Source organism: Lampetra planeri, chromosome 25, assembly GCF_965212315.1.
Source record: "Lampetra planeri chromosome 25, kcLamPlan1.2.h2, whole genome shotgun sequence".
Taxonomy (NCBI): Eukaryota; Metazoa; Chordata; class Hyperoartia; order Petromyzontiformes; family Petromyzontidae; genus Lampetra; species Lampetra planeri.
In genome coordinates this window covers 8,489,581-8,509,956 of record NC_136131.1, presented here as the reverse complement: position 1 = coordinate 8,509,956, position 20,376 = coordinate 8,489,581, and the positions used below count along the sequence as shown (strand labels likewise).

At 48.3% G+C, this 20,376-nt stretch overlaps 1 protein-coding gene across 1 annotated transcript; it reads left to right on the top strand.

Moving 5' to 3' along the window:
• Positions 1-1,782: 1,782 nt before the first annotated feature.
• On the top strand, positions 1,783-7,458 carry MAP1LC3C (microtubule associated protein 1 light chain 3 gamma). The gene is made up of 4 exons (XM_078606195.1): positions 1,783-2,285; positions 4,265-4,320; positions 5,505-5,611; positions 6,267-7,458. The coding sequence occupies exons 1-4, from the start codon at positions 2,225-2,227 to the stop codon at positions 6,424-6,426; spliced, it is 384 nt and encodes a 127-aa protein (XP_078462321.1). The 5' UTR covers positions 1,783-2,224; the 3' UTR covers positions 6,427-7,458.
• Positions 7,459-20,376: the final 12,918 nt, after the last annotated feature.

The window sequence follows — 20,376 nt, the reverse complement described above, 5'->3', positions numbered from 1 at the left end:
GCGAACTGCAGGGAGAGAGAGAGAGAGACTCGCAAACTCCAAATATCCAGCAGCAGGCGTCAGGGTCGGGATTGAACCAGCGACCTCCTGCGTACCAGGCGAGGGAGTTAACATCTCACCACCGACAATACCCATCCTGCGTCTGGTTTCTTTCTCACACTGGTTCAACAAAAGAAACTTCAACCTTTATTATAAATAAAACGTGATTGTCTATTTAGCCCATCATCCTCACCATCATGGCTATCATCCTATTGCCTTGTCCAGACCAACATCATCAAGCGGCGTGTGTGTTTCAGGGTCTCATCAGCGGTGTCAGCCTCGCCCAACAGATGCCGCTGGCTTGCGAGCAGCTTTTGTTGCTGCTACAAATTGTAGATGATTATCTAATGATTATAATCGACGCACAATTCATTGCGGATACGGCGCATGCATTATGATTGCGTATACTACTCTTAGTTTTTTTTCGGAAAAATCACGTAGGTAAAATAATAATAATAAAATAATAAATGAAAGTAAATAAATTAAATTACGACGTTTCGGAAGCAACACAAGCCTCCGTCATGCTCCAGTAATTTTACTGGAGCAGTTACACCTGATGACGGAGGCTTGTGTTGCTTCCGAAACGTCGTGATTTAATTGAGTTATTTTCTTTTTTTTTTTACCTACGTGACTTTACCGGAAAAACCTACGAGTATGAATCCTTGCAGTCACGAAAGCTTCAAATCTAGAACTGCGTATAATTATGACTGTGATTCATATGCAATCAATTTCGTTTCCCATTTGAGGTTCAAAATGAACTTCAAATAACTCGTGACTCTGCTGGGTTTTATATATGTCCACACAAACAATTACAAGATGACTCAAGTGCATTGTATCGTAATCAATGACTGGGAAGTAAGATGCACACACAATGCACATCATCACTCCAGCATGATAATCATCATGTTTATTATCATCATGAAGATTATCATGTTGGAGTGATGTTGATTATCATCATGTTGATAATCATCATCATGATGATAATCGTCATCATGATGATAATCGTCATCATTGTTGATAACATAATTGCACACACAGCCGCAAACGCGTGCGTTGTAGGAGCCTACATTCCTTTAGCGGCCAATCCGGTTTCAATTAGAGTGGATTGGTATTCATTCATGGACCAACTTGATGGACTGACGCCGGTTTAAGTGATATGCGTGTGCCTTTGTATGTACGGGAGTGGGTGGGTGCATGCATTTCAATGGGCACCTGCTATGATGTGTAAACTTCAACACTGAAAAGGAGACAAAGGTGGCGGGGCGTGGTGCTGGCCACCCACCCCCTCGTGTGCCCTGCCAGCCTTAATAGGTGCTCGCTAACAGAACAGCACTTGGTTCAATATTCTATGCACCGCTATACGGATATGTGTATTTGTTTTTCTGTGTGCGTTCGTGTGCATGCGATTGTGTCTGTATGTGTATAATACTTTAAATTATAAGTGGGCGCGTGTATGTGTAGGTTTGTTGGTATGTATGACAACGCGTTGTGTGTGGTGTGTGTGTAAGTTCGTGTACGTGTGCATAAATGAGTGTGTGAGTGTGTGTGTGCCTACGTGCATATGCAAACGTGCCCATGTATACTTGAGTCCGTGTGTATTTTTGGCAATTGTGCTTTTACGTATGTGTTCGTGTGCGTGTGTGTCTGGGCGTACATGAGCGAGAGGGCGCGTGTGGGTGTGGTTATCCCCCCTACCCCCACCCCCCACACACACCCCCCCCACACACACCCCGACAACATTATTTATAGAAGCCGCTACACAACCCAGGCGATATAATCACTCGCTCCACCACGTGTTGCGGATCGCTCCGTTACGCCGCCACCCACCCACCGCCACGCGCGTCCCACCTTCCAAAGTCACAAACCACTAAGCCAGCCAGCCAGATCGATAACCCAACCAATCCTGCCAGTTAGCCAAGTCCACCGCTCAGTCGGCCAGTCCGCTAGCTCGCCACAGCCGGGACAATCCACCGGCAAAGCCACTCGAACAGTCGGCCAGTTAGTCCAGCAGACAATTCGCGGGTCACACCGACCGGCCGGCCAGCCAGCCAGTGACCCACCATCATCTTCTGGTCGCCAGGCGCGTCCACCACTTCCCCTTCGAACGCAAACGGCAGCAACGACGGCGTCGACCACGGAGTGTCTGAAGCGGGCGAGGCTCGCGGGGGCATGCCGCCTGTGCGCCATGACCACCTCGGTGGAGGCCAGCCAGGGCCACAAGCCGTTCAAACAGCGCAAGAGTCTCGGTGAGTTCGCCATCCCGTACGGGGCCCTGGGACATCTCGCTCGCACGTGTCCGTCCGCGGGCCGTGGGGAATGGAAGTCGTGGGCCGCCTTGGGACTCCCAGCCCCCCCCCTCGCCCCCCCCCCCATTCGCCCCCCCCTTCTCCATCGTGCGCGCCTTACCTGGCTCCCCCACCCCAGGTATAGGTCGACTACGTTACCACCACCATCATCATCATCGTCATCAAATCGCTAATCTCTAACCGCTCGCTCTTCTTCATCATCATCATCAACGTAATCGTCACCGGCCACGATCGACCCGCTGCTGGATGACGACCTTCCCCTGGCCGCCGCTGCCGTTCGTCGTATTTCGCGATGTTAGCGGTGCCCCCCCCCCCCCAGCACGTGGCCGCGGTGACCCCCCCCCCCCAGCACGTGGCCGCGAGGCGAGCGAGTGGACGGGCGAGCGTCGTCCTCTCGCGCCATGCCGAAGCCCCCCCCCCTTCTCGACAGACAAAGTTTTTTTGCCTTCGCGTCCACGTTGCTGGCTACTACCCCCCCCCGTCCCTCCACGCGTTCTTCGTTCCGTCTCTGTCGTGGTGGTGCCAGGCGCTGTGCGGGTCACGCGCAGCTCTGCGCACTCGTCACCGCGTTTGTGCCGTGGAAATGGCAACTTTGTTTTGACGGCGTCAAAGTATATAAAAAAAACAATAGGAATGGGTTTGAATCGGTTTTTCCCATTTTTGGCAATAAAACAACAAGAGGTATGAAGATGCTTTTTTGGTTCTTTGGGTAAAGTCACGTAGGTAGAAAAATAAAACAAAAAATAATATATCACGGCGTTTCGATCGCAACACAAGCTGGTCGGCCTCTTGTATTGCGATCGAAACGTCGTGATATTTTATTTTTTGTTTTATTTAATTTTTCTACCTACGTGACTTTACCGAAAGAACCCAAGAGTGTGGATTCCTGCGGTCACGAAAGCTTCAAATCAAGGTATTAAGATGTTAAACCGCCCAATAGAAAGCCGATGCTTATGGTATCGAAGACGAGGCGGATATCATTATCGGATCATGTTTATTTACATGTTCACCACACGCACTATGTGGTTAATGCGGACTTTATTCCTTGCAAAAGGTTTCTATTTGTTGTTTTATTATCTTCACACCTATTTTATTAAATTCTTAGTTCTTTCGGTAAAGTCACGTAGAAGGGAAATAATAAAATAACAAAAATATTCAACAATAAAAATTCTCACCACGTTTCGACTGCAACACAAGCAATCATCAGGTGTGAAATACACAGCAAGAAATTTTAAAAATAAAAAAAAAAACTTCTTAATTTTTTCAGCCTTTGTTCCATTGTCCTCTTCCGATGTTCCGTGTTTGCGGCGTTGCAGGCAAACGGAATTCGCACCGCCAAAAACTCACTACTTTGGCCACGTTGCCCCGCTGCTTTCTATTTTCATTCTCTCTGCTTACTCCACGCGAGCTCTTCCCCCCCCCTCTCCTCGCTTTGATCTCCGTCCGCCTTCAACAGCTGCCCCGAGGCGTACAGCGGCACACGCGCACCGTGGGACGATCGTGGCGTGGTTCCTTGGGCACGTGGCCTTAATAGGTGTTCGTTATCGCCTGTCTGCGTGTCCTTTCAATTGGGAAGGCGCGGGGGGGTGCATGGCGGTGGTGTAGTGGTTAGCTCGCTGCGCTATGAACCCGGCAATCCGGGTTTGATTCCCGCTCACGGCTAACATCCGTGACGATTATCTTAAACCGGTCCTGGGCCTCGCCTAGGTCGACTCGGCCTTAAATGAGTACCTGGTGCGATGTGTAGCCATCGTCACTAGGGAGACGAAGGCGGCCGAGCGTGGTGCTGGCCACTCGCCCCCTCGTGTGTGCCGTTCCGGCCTTTTGTCCCCCCCCCCCCCCCACAGCTATCGGTTGATAGCACTTGCCCCAACAGTCTGCTAAGGCTACAAGGGGTATCTTTGTCTTTGTCTTTGCAGCTACCCGGAAAGAAGAGGTGGCAGGGATTCGAGCGAAGTTCCCCACTAAAGTCCCGGTCAGTTCCCTCTCTCTCTCCTGCTCTCATCGTCATCGACCTCGGCCACAGCACGAAGAGAGGGAGAGATTATTAATTATCTAACGTGCTGGTGGTAGTTGTGGTTGTTATAGCGCAGTAGGGAAATATTTATATACATTATGCAAGTTGAACTTCTTCCGCACCGCACATAGCCAACCGTGTTTAATTGGAGGTGCGGGAAAATATTCGTGGTGCTTAATTGGTGTTGTAGTGCAGAGGGGGGATTTATATCATGTGGTGGTGAGTGTAGTGCAGAGAGATCTCTAATGTGGTGGTGGTGAGTAGCGCAGAGGGAGATAGGTCTATATAATGTGGTGGTGGTAAGGTAGTGCAGAGGTAGTGCAGAGGGAGAGACATCTGTGTAATGTGGTGGTGGTGGTGGTGAGTGTAGTGCAGAGGGAGAGATCTAATGTGGTGAGTGTCGTGCAGAGGGAGATCTCTGTAATGTGGTGGTGGTGGTGGTTGTAGTTAAGACACCGAGGAAGAACGCGTGGCTTGGAAGGCCCACAGGACGCGGGCTCTGTAAATCATCCGGACGTGAGAACTGAAAGACGGCTTCGGGCAGGACGCGCTGCTCGATGAGACGACGATGTTCATGACGTTGATATTGATGACGATGATGTTTCCCAATGGCTGGAGAAGCCAATGGAATGGCAACCAGCAGAGGGAATGGACTCGAGGTTGGTAGCAGCCCGCGGGTTGTGAGTTTCGTGAGACGGCGAAGTGGGTGGCCACGGAGCCGGTGATGTATGTGTCGGTGGCTGGGGCTCAAGATTACGAGATGCGTAACGGGCGGTTTTGCACCTCCTTAAACTGTTTGTAATTCTACTTTTTATTTTTATAGTGATTAGCTTTTATTATCCTCTAATTTGCACCGATATCGTCTTTTGTATTGTTGCGACAAGCTGACCTTCCCCTTACAGGACATGTGATGAAGAGCTTCATAGCTCATCGGATTCCCACCTAGGGAAAAACAAAGATTACGATTTTGAGTTGTTAAAATAAAATCTGTAATAATAACCTACGACGAGTTGTGATGTGGCTGTAGTGGTGTGGTGGGTTGATGCATTCGCATGATGCAAGGGTACAGTGTGAGGAATGAGAGGGTGGGGGGGGTGTTCATGGTGTCAGTGATGTTGTGGTGGTGTGGTTGACCCTCCCAGGTGATTGTGGAGCGCTACTCGCGGGAGAAAACTCTTCCTCCTCTCGACAAAACCAAGTTCCTGGTACCTCGAGAAGTCACCATGAGCCAGTTCGTCAGCATCATCAGGTGAGGGGTGGGGGGTTTGAGTGAGCACCTGTAGCGGTCGTCACCGATGTGAGAGCAGTGGCGAGGAATCGAACTCTGCTCGCTGGGATAATGGAGCAGTTCGTTAACCACTGCGCCACCACTCCAGATCCCTCGCTCCCCCTCCCGTCCTCCGTGTACTTTATCGGTCTTCCAATACCTGCAGCTCTTGCTCAATCCACTGCTGGATGGAGGGGGGGTTACCAACTCTGGTCAAGCCAGTTGCGATGTGAACGGAGTCTCATTGCTATTACCGACATGCGCTATTTAACATCGGCCGCGTTTATTTTAAAGATTGCCATTACTCGTAAATACGCAAATAACATTTGTTAATTTTGATTTCTCGGCTGCTTCCTCCGTCCGTTTCCATCCTGCGAATGCGAAGTTCCCGTGGCTTTTGTTGGGAAGCGTCTCGTAAGCTCCACGCACTCGCGTCCCCCCCCCCCCCCCCCCCCCACTGATTTCATTCCCTCCGACTCGTGTTTCGTTGTCTTACCTTTCTGTTGTGGTGTCCACGTGGTGGTCACGTGGTGGTGGGTGTGGCTTCGTCTATTGATGGGGTGGGGCCGCCGTGGTGTCTGTCCCGTGGATTGGTCGACTGACTGATTGAACGACGACCAATCCGCGTCTCGCCCAGGAACCGCCTGCTCCTGCGCTCCACGCACGCTTTCTACCTCATGGTGAACGGCCGCGTCGTCCCCTCCATGGCCGCCACCATGGCCGACATTTACGTGGAGCACAAGGACGAGGATGGATTCCTCTACATGACCTACGCCTCCCAGGAGATGTTCGGCTGAGACGACGACGACGATGGTGGTGATGGTGATGACGAGGAGAACCGGTCTATTACGGGTCCCTAATTCTTATATTCCTGTGACACTGAAACCTCTTTTTTTAACCGATGAGGTGTGGTTGTTGTGGCGGTGGTGGTTGCTGCTGCCAAGCGTGGAATGTGTGGTGGTGGTCTGAGATCGCCTATCTCTGTCGTTGTGGTTTTGTTGTTGTTGGGGATGTGGTTGTTTTTAGCGAGGTTGTGGACCGCGTGCGAGAGTGACCATTTTGGCGGTGGGGGGGGTGCCTTCTTGGTGTCAAATCGGAGACGATGGCACGATGTGGAGAGGTGGGAGGGGTTGCGTTTGGGGGGGGGGGAGATGTCGCAGAGTCCGTCCCACAAGATTTCCGCAAGGGTCTTTGCCTAGTGGGGGTGAATGTTAGGGAGATATTGAGTTTCAGTGCATCTTGTGTGTAATTGAGTGCATAGGGTGATGTGTAGGCGTGTGTGGGGGGGGGCTATGTGACTATAGGAGGCACCCTTTAAATGCGTGGAATAATTTAACGGATCGCGAGACTTTTTATAATGCAAATTTGAATGTCTAACTAATCCGAACAAACTTGTTTTGCGTCGATGCAGTCTACTTTAAAAAAACTTTCGCGTCTTTGGAGCCGCAAGTCAAATTTAAGTTCTAGACCATTCAGTTTCTAATGATAATATATCAAATTTCTAAAAAAGAAATTGGTCTAAGCTAAATTACGGTCGTTTTATTTTTTTAATGCTCTGTCCTGATCGTAACTTTATATTCCTGCTGCACAAACACGACATGCGTAAAAATCGACAACGTTTTACCAAATTGTGTTTATTAAGAAATCTTCGTCTGGCGGTGATGGGTGGTGGTCTAACAAGAGCCCGTGTGTAACCATTACCATTCCGTCTCTCGCCGAATGTATTACACATCGTGGTGCCGTGTGGACTCCGTGACTGTGCGCGCGTGCCCGTTTGTTTAGCCGTTGCGAACAACGATTTAAATAAAGTTGATTTACAAAAAAAGAAATACGATACTTGTTCGCATTTTGTGTTTTTTGTGTAAGTGTTGCTGCGAGTGGTGGTTGTTTGAGCTACAGCCCTGTCAATCCACTGCTGGATGAAGGTCTAACCCCAGGGGGTCTGCAACCGAATTAACAAGAGTCCTTGTTGAATTCGGTTAGAGAAAAAAAAACTTTCATGATCCGCAATGTACGTGAGATACGAGAGTGCGGTGGTCCATGATAAGTAACGTCACCAAAGCAGTCTCTCAAGAGCTGCATGTTGTGCCGGTCCCTGGCCTAGGCCAATCGTCTCATTGGGCCTAACGCTACCAAGAAGACTCCCGTCTCTATATCTAGATGGGCGAACTGCACGTCGTGAATTCTAACCCAGCCTCATTCGTGCCCCCCCCCCACCTTGATCGCACCATCTCCTGGCTTTAACATTCCTACGCTTCGAAGACATTGCTGGTGTGATGTGCTCCAACTGCGGAGTGACACAATTTGCGCAATGTATGGATATCCATAGGCACACGTAGATGGAGACGCATGTAAGGCACGAGCCTCACAAGGAGTGCGACTGTATGTGCAAACCCCACACTATGGACCAGCGCAGTAAACTCGCTGTGGTTTACGCTCCTTCAACTGGACGAGGAGGAACAGCGACACGACCTCTCTCTCTGCTGAAGCCCTCTCGTGGCCAGCAGCAGCAGACTTGAACACTGGCATCGCTGCGCCTGAACAATATTGTTGCTATCGTCGTGCGCGAGGGGTGAGCTTGGACGCTACCCAGTGCCGGATTAAGCTAGTGCGGGGCCTGTAGCGTATGTTATAAATGGGCCCTAAATAAATAAACGCGTAAATAAAAACACATGTTTTTACTTGCATAGTAAGGTAATTGTATTGTTTCATTTGCTATACAGCCAGATAATGCGACAAATCGCTAACCTTAAACACTTGGTCGTTCGTAAAAGTTGAAGGCAGTATAGTACTATAGTAATTGTGCAAGTGCAGAATCGCTGAACCGGAATTGAAGATCGTATCGGGCGCGTGCGATTCGTTACATGTCTCGTTACATTAATCGGCGCATCGTAGCACCGTTGGATTCATAATCGAGGTTATTTGCGTTAGATCGCGTAAATATCAATGCGTCGTTAAACCCGCCACCACCCGACACAGCCAATTAGTAAGGGGTCGTCACGTAAACAGAACGTGCCAATGAGTTACTATGGGTGTGTTGCAGAGTAAAGCCATCAGTTGTGATTACTGATTAAGCTGGTTGTAATTACTGGCGAAACGTCGTACTCGAATTGTAAATGTTGTAGTGGGTTTACTCTCCAACGCACACACATTCAACCGGTGTGCTGTACTAGTAACGAATTTGCATATTTAGTTTACGCGACAAACCTAATTAGCCGTGGCGGGTTTAACGACGTATTCATATCGATGCGATCTAAAATAAACCCCTCTTGTTATGGATAAAATTGGTCACGAAACCGAGCGCCGTTTGGGGTTGGCGGTCTGTCCTAGGACACGAGTTTCAATCAACAAGCACACACAAACAAGGGCACCAACAAAAAAAATCAACACGAATAAAATCTCTCGGCCTTTGTGCATCATGCAACAAAAATATAAATAAACCGGCGGCAGTTACTGGCGAACTGCACTCTGCGGTCCTGTTTCGGACAACGGCCGTTGCACGCATGAAGCGGTATTGACAAAGTGGTACTCGATTTATCGACCACCCCCCCCTCCCCCCATTGGGCTTGACTGTAAGTACCGTAATGTTGTCGAGGAGGGAGTGGATGGGTGGGGGGCGCTTTGACGGAGCACGTGCACGCGGGCACGCGCGTCGACCCCCACCCCTCACCCCCTCCCCTCACCTCGGGTTCGCGCTGAGTCGACACAATTCGCGAGTTCCGAATTAGCTCGGATGTTTAATTGTCACGTGGGCGACAAAAAAACACAACGAGATTGCAAACAGCCGCATGGCCGGGTCCCCCACCCCACCCCGCCCTCCCCCGTCGACGTGAGGGTCAAGTGGGTCAACGATAGGTGCTCGCTAACGCCACGCGTCCCACCACTCCATATTATTGCTGTGACCCTCACCCCACCACCATCACCCCACCACCACCACCCCACCATCACCACCCCACCACCACCACCCCACCATCACCACCCTACCATCCAACATCACCACCACCATCCACACCACCACCCCATCACCACCATCCCACCATCAAGATCACCCCCTCCTCCGCTTACCCCGCGCCCCGCACCTATGAAAGGTGCGGGTTGTTGAGGGTAGTTTGGCCAACTGCTCTACATCTCCACGTGATGATGATGAAGATGATGGTGGTGGTTGTGGTGGTGATAAGCCACTTCATTGAGCTATCATTCTGTGATGGCCACGTAGTTCAGTGGGCCAGAACTGGTAAAATAAAATAGTTAATTGCTTAATATGTTGAATCTGCCTTAACTAGTTTAATAGTGGTTTGAAGGTGATTAAGGCCACAATGTGGAGAGAGATCACACGAGGCGCTTGCTTCATGTTGTGTATCGGCGTTGTTGTCGTCGGATCAACGTGTCGCTTGGCGTTCCGCGAGCACGTTTGACACCTCTCTTGCACGGCAACCACGCTCCGGCCTACGCCAACACGTAAAGGATTCTATCTGTTTCATTTTATTTTTACCAGGTAAGGATCCACTGAGCCAGAAAGCGACCTGGCCACAAATGATAGCTCGACGAAGAAGTGGCTTTTTCATCACGTGGACATTTAGAGCAGCAGCCGAATACTCTAAACGCGTGACGTTGACTCGAAATGTGGAGGGGAAAACCGGAGGACCCGGAGAAAAATCCACGCGACCACGGGGAGAATGTGCAAACTCTTAGGTTTTTTCGGTAAAGTCACGTAGGTAATAAATAAATAATAATAATTCTTTATATAAATAATAATACACGTAGGCTTTCGCGACCAATATTATTCATAATCAACGTTGTTGGGTTTAGATCGCGTTATTTACAAATGTGTCGTAACCCTCCACCACCCGACACGGCCAATCAGTAAAAAAGTGTCACGTTGACAAAAGACAAATTAGTTCACTGCTTTAGCCCACCGGTGTGTTGAAGCGCGAAACCACAACATTTACAATTTGAGTACGACGTTTCGCTGGTAACTGTAGTGTAGTAGTACAGTTATTTTGCTGTGCCTGTTTACACCTGATGAAGGAAACTTGTGTTGTCTCCGAAACGTCGTGATTTATTATATTATTTAGATTATTTTTATTGTTTTTTTTTATCTACGTGACTTTACCGAAAAAACATGAGAGTATGAATCCTTGCAGTCACGAAAGCTTCAAATCTAGAAAGAACGTGCAAACTCCAAATACAAAGCAGGCGTCAGGGTCGGGATTGCATAATAAAACAACGATCGTCAATTGGTCGGAAACAATCTTCAAATCAATAAACACAAATTGCCACGTGGTAGGACTCGCCTGAAATCGAGTCGCGTGACTCAGTGTGGCTCTCCTTTGGCCACCACCATACGTGAAACGCCGAGCGCAGCGACCAAATCACAAACTCAATTGCCAGGCGCAATGCGGGCAGCACTTCCGTGCGAGGACGCTTGCAGTGATCGATATGAACATATCACAGCTCAGGTTGCTGAAGAAGGCATGGGGGTAGGGCGGGGGGGTACGCGGTGCGAAACGTCGGACGCAGCGCGGAACGATTCGCGGCACAACCACAAAAAAGACTCATCCCGGAGAACGGATTACGAAATATATATTCTTAGGTTTTTTCGGTAAAGTCACGTAGGTAAAAAATTAAAATTAATAAAAGTAAAATAAAAATAAAATAAAAATCACGACGTTTCGGAGGCAACACAAGCTTCCGTCTTCATTTTACTTTTATTAATTTGAATTTTTAACCTACGTGACTTTACCGAAAAAACCTAAGAATATGAATCCTTGCAGTCACGAAAGCTTCAAATCTAGAAAGGATTACGAAATCTCGATTGTGGGCGTGTTACGTGTGCTCGCGGGTCAGGGGTCAGTCCATGGGCCGTGGGTTCCCCCAGGGTCATCTCGTTTCGTTGGTGATGTCAGCGTCATTATGAACGTCTCTCGCTCGCGCTTCGCTTCGCTGCTCCGTCAGGACACCGACTCTTCTCCTCGGCAATCGTACGGCCACAGCGCCTCCCCGTGGCTCGTCTCATTATTGTTATTATGAATAATATTATTAAGGACTCTTTTGGTGCTTTCGCTAAAGTCACGTAGGTAGAAAAATACAACAACGAAAGAGTATGGATTCCTGCAGTCACGAAAGCTTCAAATCAATAATATTATGCTTCAAATCAAGATTCAAATCAATATTATTTCCGTTTAATGAAATAATAACAGAGGTTTTGTTGGGGGGAGGGGGGGTAGATCGCGTAAATATAAATGTGTAGTTAAACCCGCCACTACCCAACACAGCCAATTAGATTAGGTTTCATCGCGTAAACGAAACATGCCAATTAGTTACTAGTTCAGCACACCGGTGTGTTGGTCAGCAAACCCACGAACAACATTTACAATTAAACTCTCCCACAAAAATTATCATCGGGGAGCGGTGGTGCAATGGTTACGGCAGGGGCTCGGCAACCACAATAACAAGAAGAGCAATTTTTTTTTTCGAATTCGGTACCAAAAAAACAACAACCGCGCAATATTTCACGAGTCGCACAACGCACGCGTGGGGTCAACACGAGACGGTGCTGGTCCTTAATAAATAAAATAATAATAAAACCTCTCACGATGCAGCGGTCCTTTAATCGAGCCACCTCATGCGGCTCCAGGGCCAACAGCTTGCCTGGCCGTTAGCGCGCTCGATGCGATCTTCCGGTGGCAGCCTGTTGACACAATACCATGGGAACATTTTGTTGTTGTTGTTGCCAATATCAAAGTATGACACGTAAGAAGAGGTTTGACCCATTTCTGGCAATAATAAAACAGGAGGTGCTGAGATGTTCAAGCACCGTCAAGACGCTCTTCGCCCCTCCATCCCAGCATAAATAGTCGCTCCAAGCCTGGAGCGTGCCATTCAGACTCTGTCTACTTGACAGACCTGTTCTCCACCTGAAGACGGCTGCTTGCGTTGTGGCCGAAACGTCGTGAGAATTATTTTATTATGTTTTATTTTTATTATTTTATTACTTCCCTTCTACGTGACTTTACCGAAAGAACCAATAAGAAGAAGACACATACTAAATTTCGATTTAAAGCTTTCGTGACTGCATGGATTCATCTTCTTGGTTCTTTCGGTAAAGTCACGTAGAAGGGAAGTAATTATGTTTTATTTTTATTATTTTATTACTTCCCTTCTACGTGACTTTACCGAAAGAACCAAGAAGAAGAAGACACATATTGTTTGGTTCTTTCGGTAAAGGCACGTAGGTAGAAAATAATATAATTCACGACGTTTCGGGCGCAACACAAGCGTCCGTCATCAAGTGGGAAAGCGTGGCCTGCTGCTGCGGCAGAAGCAGAGGCAGCAGCAGCAGACCACGCTTTCACACCTGATGATTGATTCCTACAGTCACGAAAGCTTCAAATCAAAACAAGATACATGTTTGCAAGGAATTGTCTGCATAAACCACACACAGCACGAGCGGTGAACGCGCAAATAAACATGCGATCCCTACTATAATCACCCAGGAATGTCTGTCCTTAACGCTCGTGACGTCACTCCACATCGACCAGCCCCCCCCCCCTCATTAATATTCATGAGCAGGTGACGTCCTCCAAATGGACACTCCCCCGCCCCTCCTAATGAATAATCATGAGCGGGTGACGTCACTCAATATGAGCCGGCCCACCAGAGGTAACTCTCGCCTCGGACACATCGGAGCAGAGGCAATGGGGTCCACTGATTCATTCCACCGTGGACTCGTTCGTTCCATAGACGTGTTCCTCACTTCATTCATTAATTCATTCATAAATTATTATCTTTTGCCCCAAGCTTGCATGCGTGTGCATGAGGGCGATATTGAAATTATGATGACGAAGACTGCATAAGCCACTGTAGTCACTTATTCCCCCCCACCACCACCCTCTCTGACTTTTAATAAACCCCTTAACTCCGGAATCTCTCCCACTTCAGTAACAATGTTCTTGCTGTGGTTGTCACACCTGATGACGATTGCTTGTGTTGCAGTCGAAACGACGTGATGTAATTTATTTATTTCATTTATTTTATTTTTATTACATTTTTTCACCTACGTGACTTTACCGAAATAACCAAATAGTATGGATCCTTGCAGTCACGAAAACTTCAAATCTAGAATGTAGCCACTTGATTACCTTTTATCCGTCTTGCACTCCCATGGATTTTTTTTGTTGGTATCGTTTCTTGTTGTAGGGACTAATCCCAGATCTGCAAATATGCTAAATTCCTCTGTTGATATGTAAATTCCTTTGTCAAGGCGCCCTTTCCCCTCCAACCCAGCTTAAATATACGCTGCCAAGCTTGGTGATGTTCATTCGGACGCTGTCTTTTCGACAGCCCTGTTCTTCACCTGAGGACGGCTGCTTGCATTGTGGCCGAAACGTCGTGAGAAGTTTATTTTATTATGTTCTATTTTTATTATTTTATTATTTCCCTTCTACGTGACTTTACCGAAAGAACCAAGAAGAAGAAGAGCTTCATAGCTCATCGGATTCATCCAGGATAAACATTCTGATTGTAAAGATTCTGAGTAGTGGTGCAGTGTTTGCTTTGCAATACAGAGGGCGCTCCAGACTAGGGACAGACCCGCGGCACAGAGACGTCTCATGCTTAAACGAAATACTATTAAACATTTTTTTTCAGACTCTGCCTTCTCGACAGACCTGTTCTCCACCTGAGGACGGCTGCTTGCGTTGTGGCCGAAACGTCGTGAGAATTATTTTATTATGTTTTATTGTTATTTATTTATTATTTCCATTCTACGCGACTTTACCGAAAGAACCAAGAAGAATACTATTAAACATGTTTTTATTTCACTCGGTAAGGCCCACTGAGCTATATAGATTTTTTTTTCAGAAGCGACCTGGCCACAAATGATAGCCCAACGAAACGGGATCGTCGTCGTGTGGACATTTACAGCAGCCAGATGCTTTAAACGCGCGATGTTGTTGATTCTAAATGGGGAGGGGAAACCCAGAGGACACGGAGAAAAATCCACGCGACCGCGGGGAGAGAAACAGAGAGAGAGACGCAAACTCGAAATTTACAGCAGGCGACAAGGTCGGGATGAAACCCACGATCTTCTGTATACCAGGCGAGGTAGTTAACATCTCCTAGCCACCGTGACGCCCAATACTTTTTATTGCTTCCCATGCCCCCCTACCTCTCCGATGGGCTGCGTGAGTAAAACACAAAACAAACGCCGCTGATCTCTATCGCTATCGATATTCTACACGCTCACGGCTACGTGTTACGTAACCCTCCAACATCACTCCACGTGGTGTGTAAAACACATTGTCCTAGCATTCATGATTCCTTTTTGTTTCATATATACCCGATATATACACACACACACAATCACGGTTGGTCAGCACATGCCCAATAGGCCCCAGAACGCCAAACGGCGAGTACCAAACAGCACCATTGATGAAGTTGTAATGCTATAAGAGGTGATGCGTTCTTGGGCTCAGAGTGTGGGACAGATTTGGGGGGGGGTGGTAGGGGGGTGGATTCGGTCACGTGAGATCCGATTTGAATGAATGAATGAGCCGTTTTCCATTAGAACGTAGTTCACGCGTGGCTGTGTCTGTGTGTGTGTGCGCGTGGCTGTGTGTGTGTGTGGCTGTGTGTGTGTGTGCGTGTCTGTGTGTGTGTGTGGCTGTCTGTGTGTGTGGCTGTGTGTGTGTGTGTGAGCGTGGCTGTGTCTGTGTGTGTGCGCGTGGCTCTGTGTGTGCATGTGTGGCTGTGTGTGTGTGTGTGCGCGTGGCTGTGTGTGTGTGCGCGTGACTCTGTGTGTGCGCGTGGCTCTGTGTGTGCATGTGTGGCTGTGTGTGTGTGTGTGAGCGTGGCTGTGTGTGAGCGCGTGGCTGTGTGTGTGTGCGCGTGGCTGTGTGTGTGTGCGCGTGACTCTGTGTGTGCGCGTGGCTCTGTGTGTGCATGTGTGGCTGTGTGTGTGTGTGTGTGCGCGTGGCTGTGTGTGTGAGCGCGTGGCTGTGTGTGTGAGCGCGTGGCTGTGTGTGTGTGCGCGTGGCTGTGTGTGGTTTTAGGTCGGTGCTCAATACATAGGGCCCATAGATTTCGGATCCCCTGGACTTACAAAGGAACTATACACTTACAAAGGATCTGTAGACTTACAAAGGAACCATAGACTCATGCACGAGTCAGAGTTTCACATATCAATCATAGAATGATTCAGGACTTCCAGACCGACTTAGGACCAGAGAGAGCGGTAAAGGATTCGTAGACAAAATAAAACACAACATTTAGAAAGATAAGAATACGTTTCACCCTTCCTGTCAGTAATAAAACAAGAGGCGTTAAGATGTCCCAACACCAAATAGAGACCCCTTGCAAGGAGCCAAGCAGGCATGCATTCGCCACACGTACTAGTGGCAAAAACGTGCAAACAAGCATGCTCTGATAAAATATTGCCATTGTCTTTGAAAGCGATTGGCCTTTACCAGAGAGAGGAGCCTTCTTCATGTCCGAGTTTCAGCAGTGTCAGAAACCATAGACTAACACAGAACCCATAGACTAACACAGAACCCATAGACTAACACAGAACCCATAGACTAACACAGAACCCATAGACTAACACAGAACCCATAGACTAACACAGAACCCATAGACTAACACAGAATCCATAGACTAACACAGAACCCATAGACTAACAGAGGACTCATATAGACTAACACAGAATACATAGACTAACACAGAACCCATAGACTAACACAGAACCCATAGACTAACAGAGGACCCATAGACTAACACAGAACCCATAGACTAACACAGAACCCATAGACTAACACAGAACACATAGACTAACACAGAACCCATAGACGAACAGAGACCCATAGACTAACACAGAACCCATAGACTAACACAGAACCCATAGACTAACACAGGACCCATAGACTAACACAGGACCCATAGACTAACACAGAAACCATAGACTAACACAGAACCCATAGACTAACACAGAACCCATAGACTAACACAGAACCCATAGACTAACACAGAATCCATAGACTAACACAGAACCCATAGACTAACAGAGGACTCATATAGACTAACACAGAATACATAGACTAACACAGAACCCATAGACTAACACAGAACCCATAGACTAACAGAGGACCCATAGACTAACACAGAACCCATAGACTAACACAGAACCCATAGACTAACACAGAATACATAGACTAACACAGAATCCATAGACTAACACAGAACCCATAGACTAACACAGAATCCATAGACTAACAGAGGACCCATAGACTAACACAGAACCCATAGACTAACACAGAACCCATAGACTAACACAGAATCCATAGACTAACACAGAACCCATAGACTAACACAGAACCCATAGACTAACACAGAACCCATAGACTAACACAGAACCCATAGACTAACACAGAATCCATAGACTAACACAGAACCCATAGACCAACACAGAATCCATAGACTAACACAGAACCCATAGACTAACAGAGGACTCATATAGACTAACACAGAATCCATAGACTAACACAGAACCCATAGACTAACACAGAACCCATAGACTGACACAGAACACATAGACTAACACAGAACCCATAGACTAACAGAGACCCATAGACTAACACAGAACCCATAGACTAACACAGAACCCATAGACTAACACAGGACCCATAGACTAACACAGGACCCATAGACTAACACAGCAACCATAGACTAACACAGAACCCATAGACTAACACAGAACCCATAGACTAACACAGAACCCATAGACTAACACAGAACCCATAGACTAACACAGAACCCATAGACTAACACAGAACCCATAGACTAACACAGAACCCATAGACTAACACAGAACCCATAGACTAACACAGCATCCATAGACTAACACAGAACCCATAGACTAACAGAGGACTCATATAGACTAACACATAATCCATAGACTAACACAGAACCCATAGACTAACACAGAACCCATAGACTAACAGAGGACCCATAGACTAACACCGAAACCATAGACTAACACAGAACCCATATACTAACACAGAACCCATAGACTAACACAGGATCCATAGACTAACACAGGGCCCATAGACTAACACAGAACCCATAGGCGAACACAGGAACCCATAGACTATCACAGAAACCATAGACTAACACAGAAGCCACAGACTTTCACAGGACCCATAGACTAACACAGAACCCATAGACTAACATAGAACCCATAGACTAACACAGGACCCATAGACTAATACAGAACCCATAGACTAACACAGAACAACATAGTCTAGAGCAAGTCCTATAGAGTTGGTGAGGGTTGTTGGGGTAGGGCCGAACAAGCAGTCACTTTTTCAATTTTCTATTCACTTTCATTTCTGGCTGTAACTCCGCCCGGACTCGTTCGGTTTCTTCTTTTGGCAAGAGAAGTCGCAGCGTCACGTGACTTCTCGCAATCGAGAGGAAGGGAAAAGTTGCGGTAATTGTTTTTTTTTGACGAAGAAATCGAATTAAATAACCTGCGGATCCGGCGGCGGTGGTGGTGGGTGGGGGGGGGGGCGGAGGGTGGTAGTGGGGGGGGGGACCTCACAGCCTCACGGGGCCGGGAGTTGGGCCCCGCGACTTCACGGAGTACGGCACCGTGGCCACGTGACGGCCGACCGCTCCCAACGTGACCACGTGGAGGTATTCGCGAGCACGTCCTCCTGGGATTATTTCCGGCAAACCGGTGGGCCGAAGCAATTCACCAAAATCGACACGTTTTGTTTTGACGTCACAAAGCTTACTCATTGGCTGCGTCGGGTGGTGGCGGGTTTAACGACACATTTATATTTACGTAATCTAACCCCACTCCCACCCCACCCCCCTAAAACATCTTTATCATGGACCACTTTCCGACACTGGAAAGATTTTCGCCGCACGTAAACGGCACTCGGTGTGTGGAATATTGTGTGCACGTGTTGCGTGTGTAATGTCTCGTCGTATTTGGGCAGAGGTAGTGTGGAAACACGCGTTGATATTATTTTGAATAGTTTAGCTGCTATAAATGTCCACATTGTGGGCCACTTCGTTGGGCTGGGCTATCATCTGTGGCCGGGTCGCTTCTGAAAAATAAGCTAATAGCTCAGTGGGCTTTAGCTGGTAAGATGAAACATGGTTTAGTTGTATTTTTATATATTTTAAGTGAGTTGTTTACCTTTACTATGCTTTGCACTGCTATCGTGTTTTTGTTTCTTCTGACCTGCCCCTGCTGGACATCGTTGAAAAAGATCTTCATAGCTCATCGGATTCCTCCAGTAGACATAAATATTCTGATTCTGAGTAGTAATTATCGCGTAACTTGACAACCCGCGTTGGTTTCCAGCTCACGGCCAACACCAGTGACGATTATCTGAAACGGTCCTGGGCCACCCCTAGGTCGACTTCGCCTTAAATGAGCACCTGGTGCGGTGTGTAAAAACATGGGCATTGGGGGAGACAAAGGCTGCCGGGCGTGGTCCTGGCCAACCACCCCATCTCGTGCGGTGCCGGTCTTTATAGGCGCATCATTCACAGCACTTGCCCCAACAGTCCATTGAGATTATACAGGGGACCTTTATTTATTGTTTGTTTGCATTTGGCCCCGTGATACTCGATGATGACCATACTTCACCACACTTGTCAATGGCTTGAGGGCGTGAAGAAGCGGTGGGGGGATGATGCCCGTGACCCGTTCAGATATCATCGCTTTGCTACGGCCCGGTGGGTATTTTGAACTCGGGTCTTGGCCTAGTTCATTGTGCAGCGCGCTAACCACTGCGCCACCGCTCCTCGTTGGCGTGTGTCGCACTTATCAAGGCGTGCGGGTGAATGGCACCATGATGCAACGGATGAGTCAGCAGACCGCAGACATCGGGGCGAGAGAGGAATTCCCGACGAGACATCATCTCCGCCGCGACAAATCGGCCTCGGTGTGTGTATGTCTGTCTGTGTGGGCGGTGAAAACAACCCCCTACCTCCTTGTTGGTGCCGGACGGCAACGCTGTGGTGTGTAGTGCCGTGGGGGGGAGGTGCCAATGTAGATCGGCCATTCCCCTCATGGCGTTTGTAACCACCACATCGGCCAAATGGGGACTCTGGACGGGTACGAGGGGCTGGTAACCCCTCCACCTTCAATTAATTACCAAAAACCACATCTAAAATATCTAAATAAAGCTTGTGCCGGAGATCACAGGGGGACAAGCATCTATGACGTCTCCTGGCCAAACCCCAATTGGCAGAGCCAGGAGACTGAATCTTTACCCCCGGGGTTCCTCCAGAAACAACAAAAACCCACTTTGGGTGGCCATGTGGAATGTTCGAACGCTCATTGCGGAGGAGAGGCTGCCACTCCTCTGTCGGGAGCTGGACCGGTATCGCCTGGATCTCTGTGGTATTCAGGAGGTCCGGTGGACTGACTCTGGCTCGTGCCACCATGAGGGGTGGAGAGCCGTGAAGAGGCCCCCAAACGAAGGTCAAGAGAAGGCCTCAAGCCGGACGATGGTGGTGGTGGTGGTGTTGGTGATGATGATCGGACTGTAGAATAGGTCGTCCAAGGACAGGTTGACTCTTTCACAAGGTGGCGGTGGTGATGATGAGACCAAGGTACAATCTTGCATATCGATCGTCTTTTGCCCAAGAGCTGTTGGATCTAGCAGATGGAATGAAGTGATGGCTCGGCGTGGATGCCGCCACGCGTCTGGACCAGTGACCGCCGCAGGGGC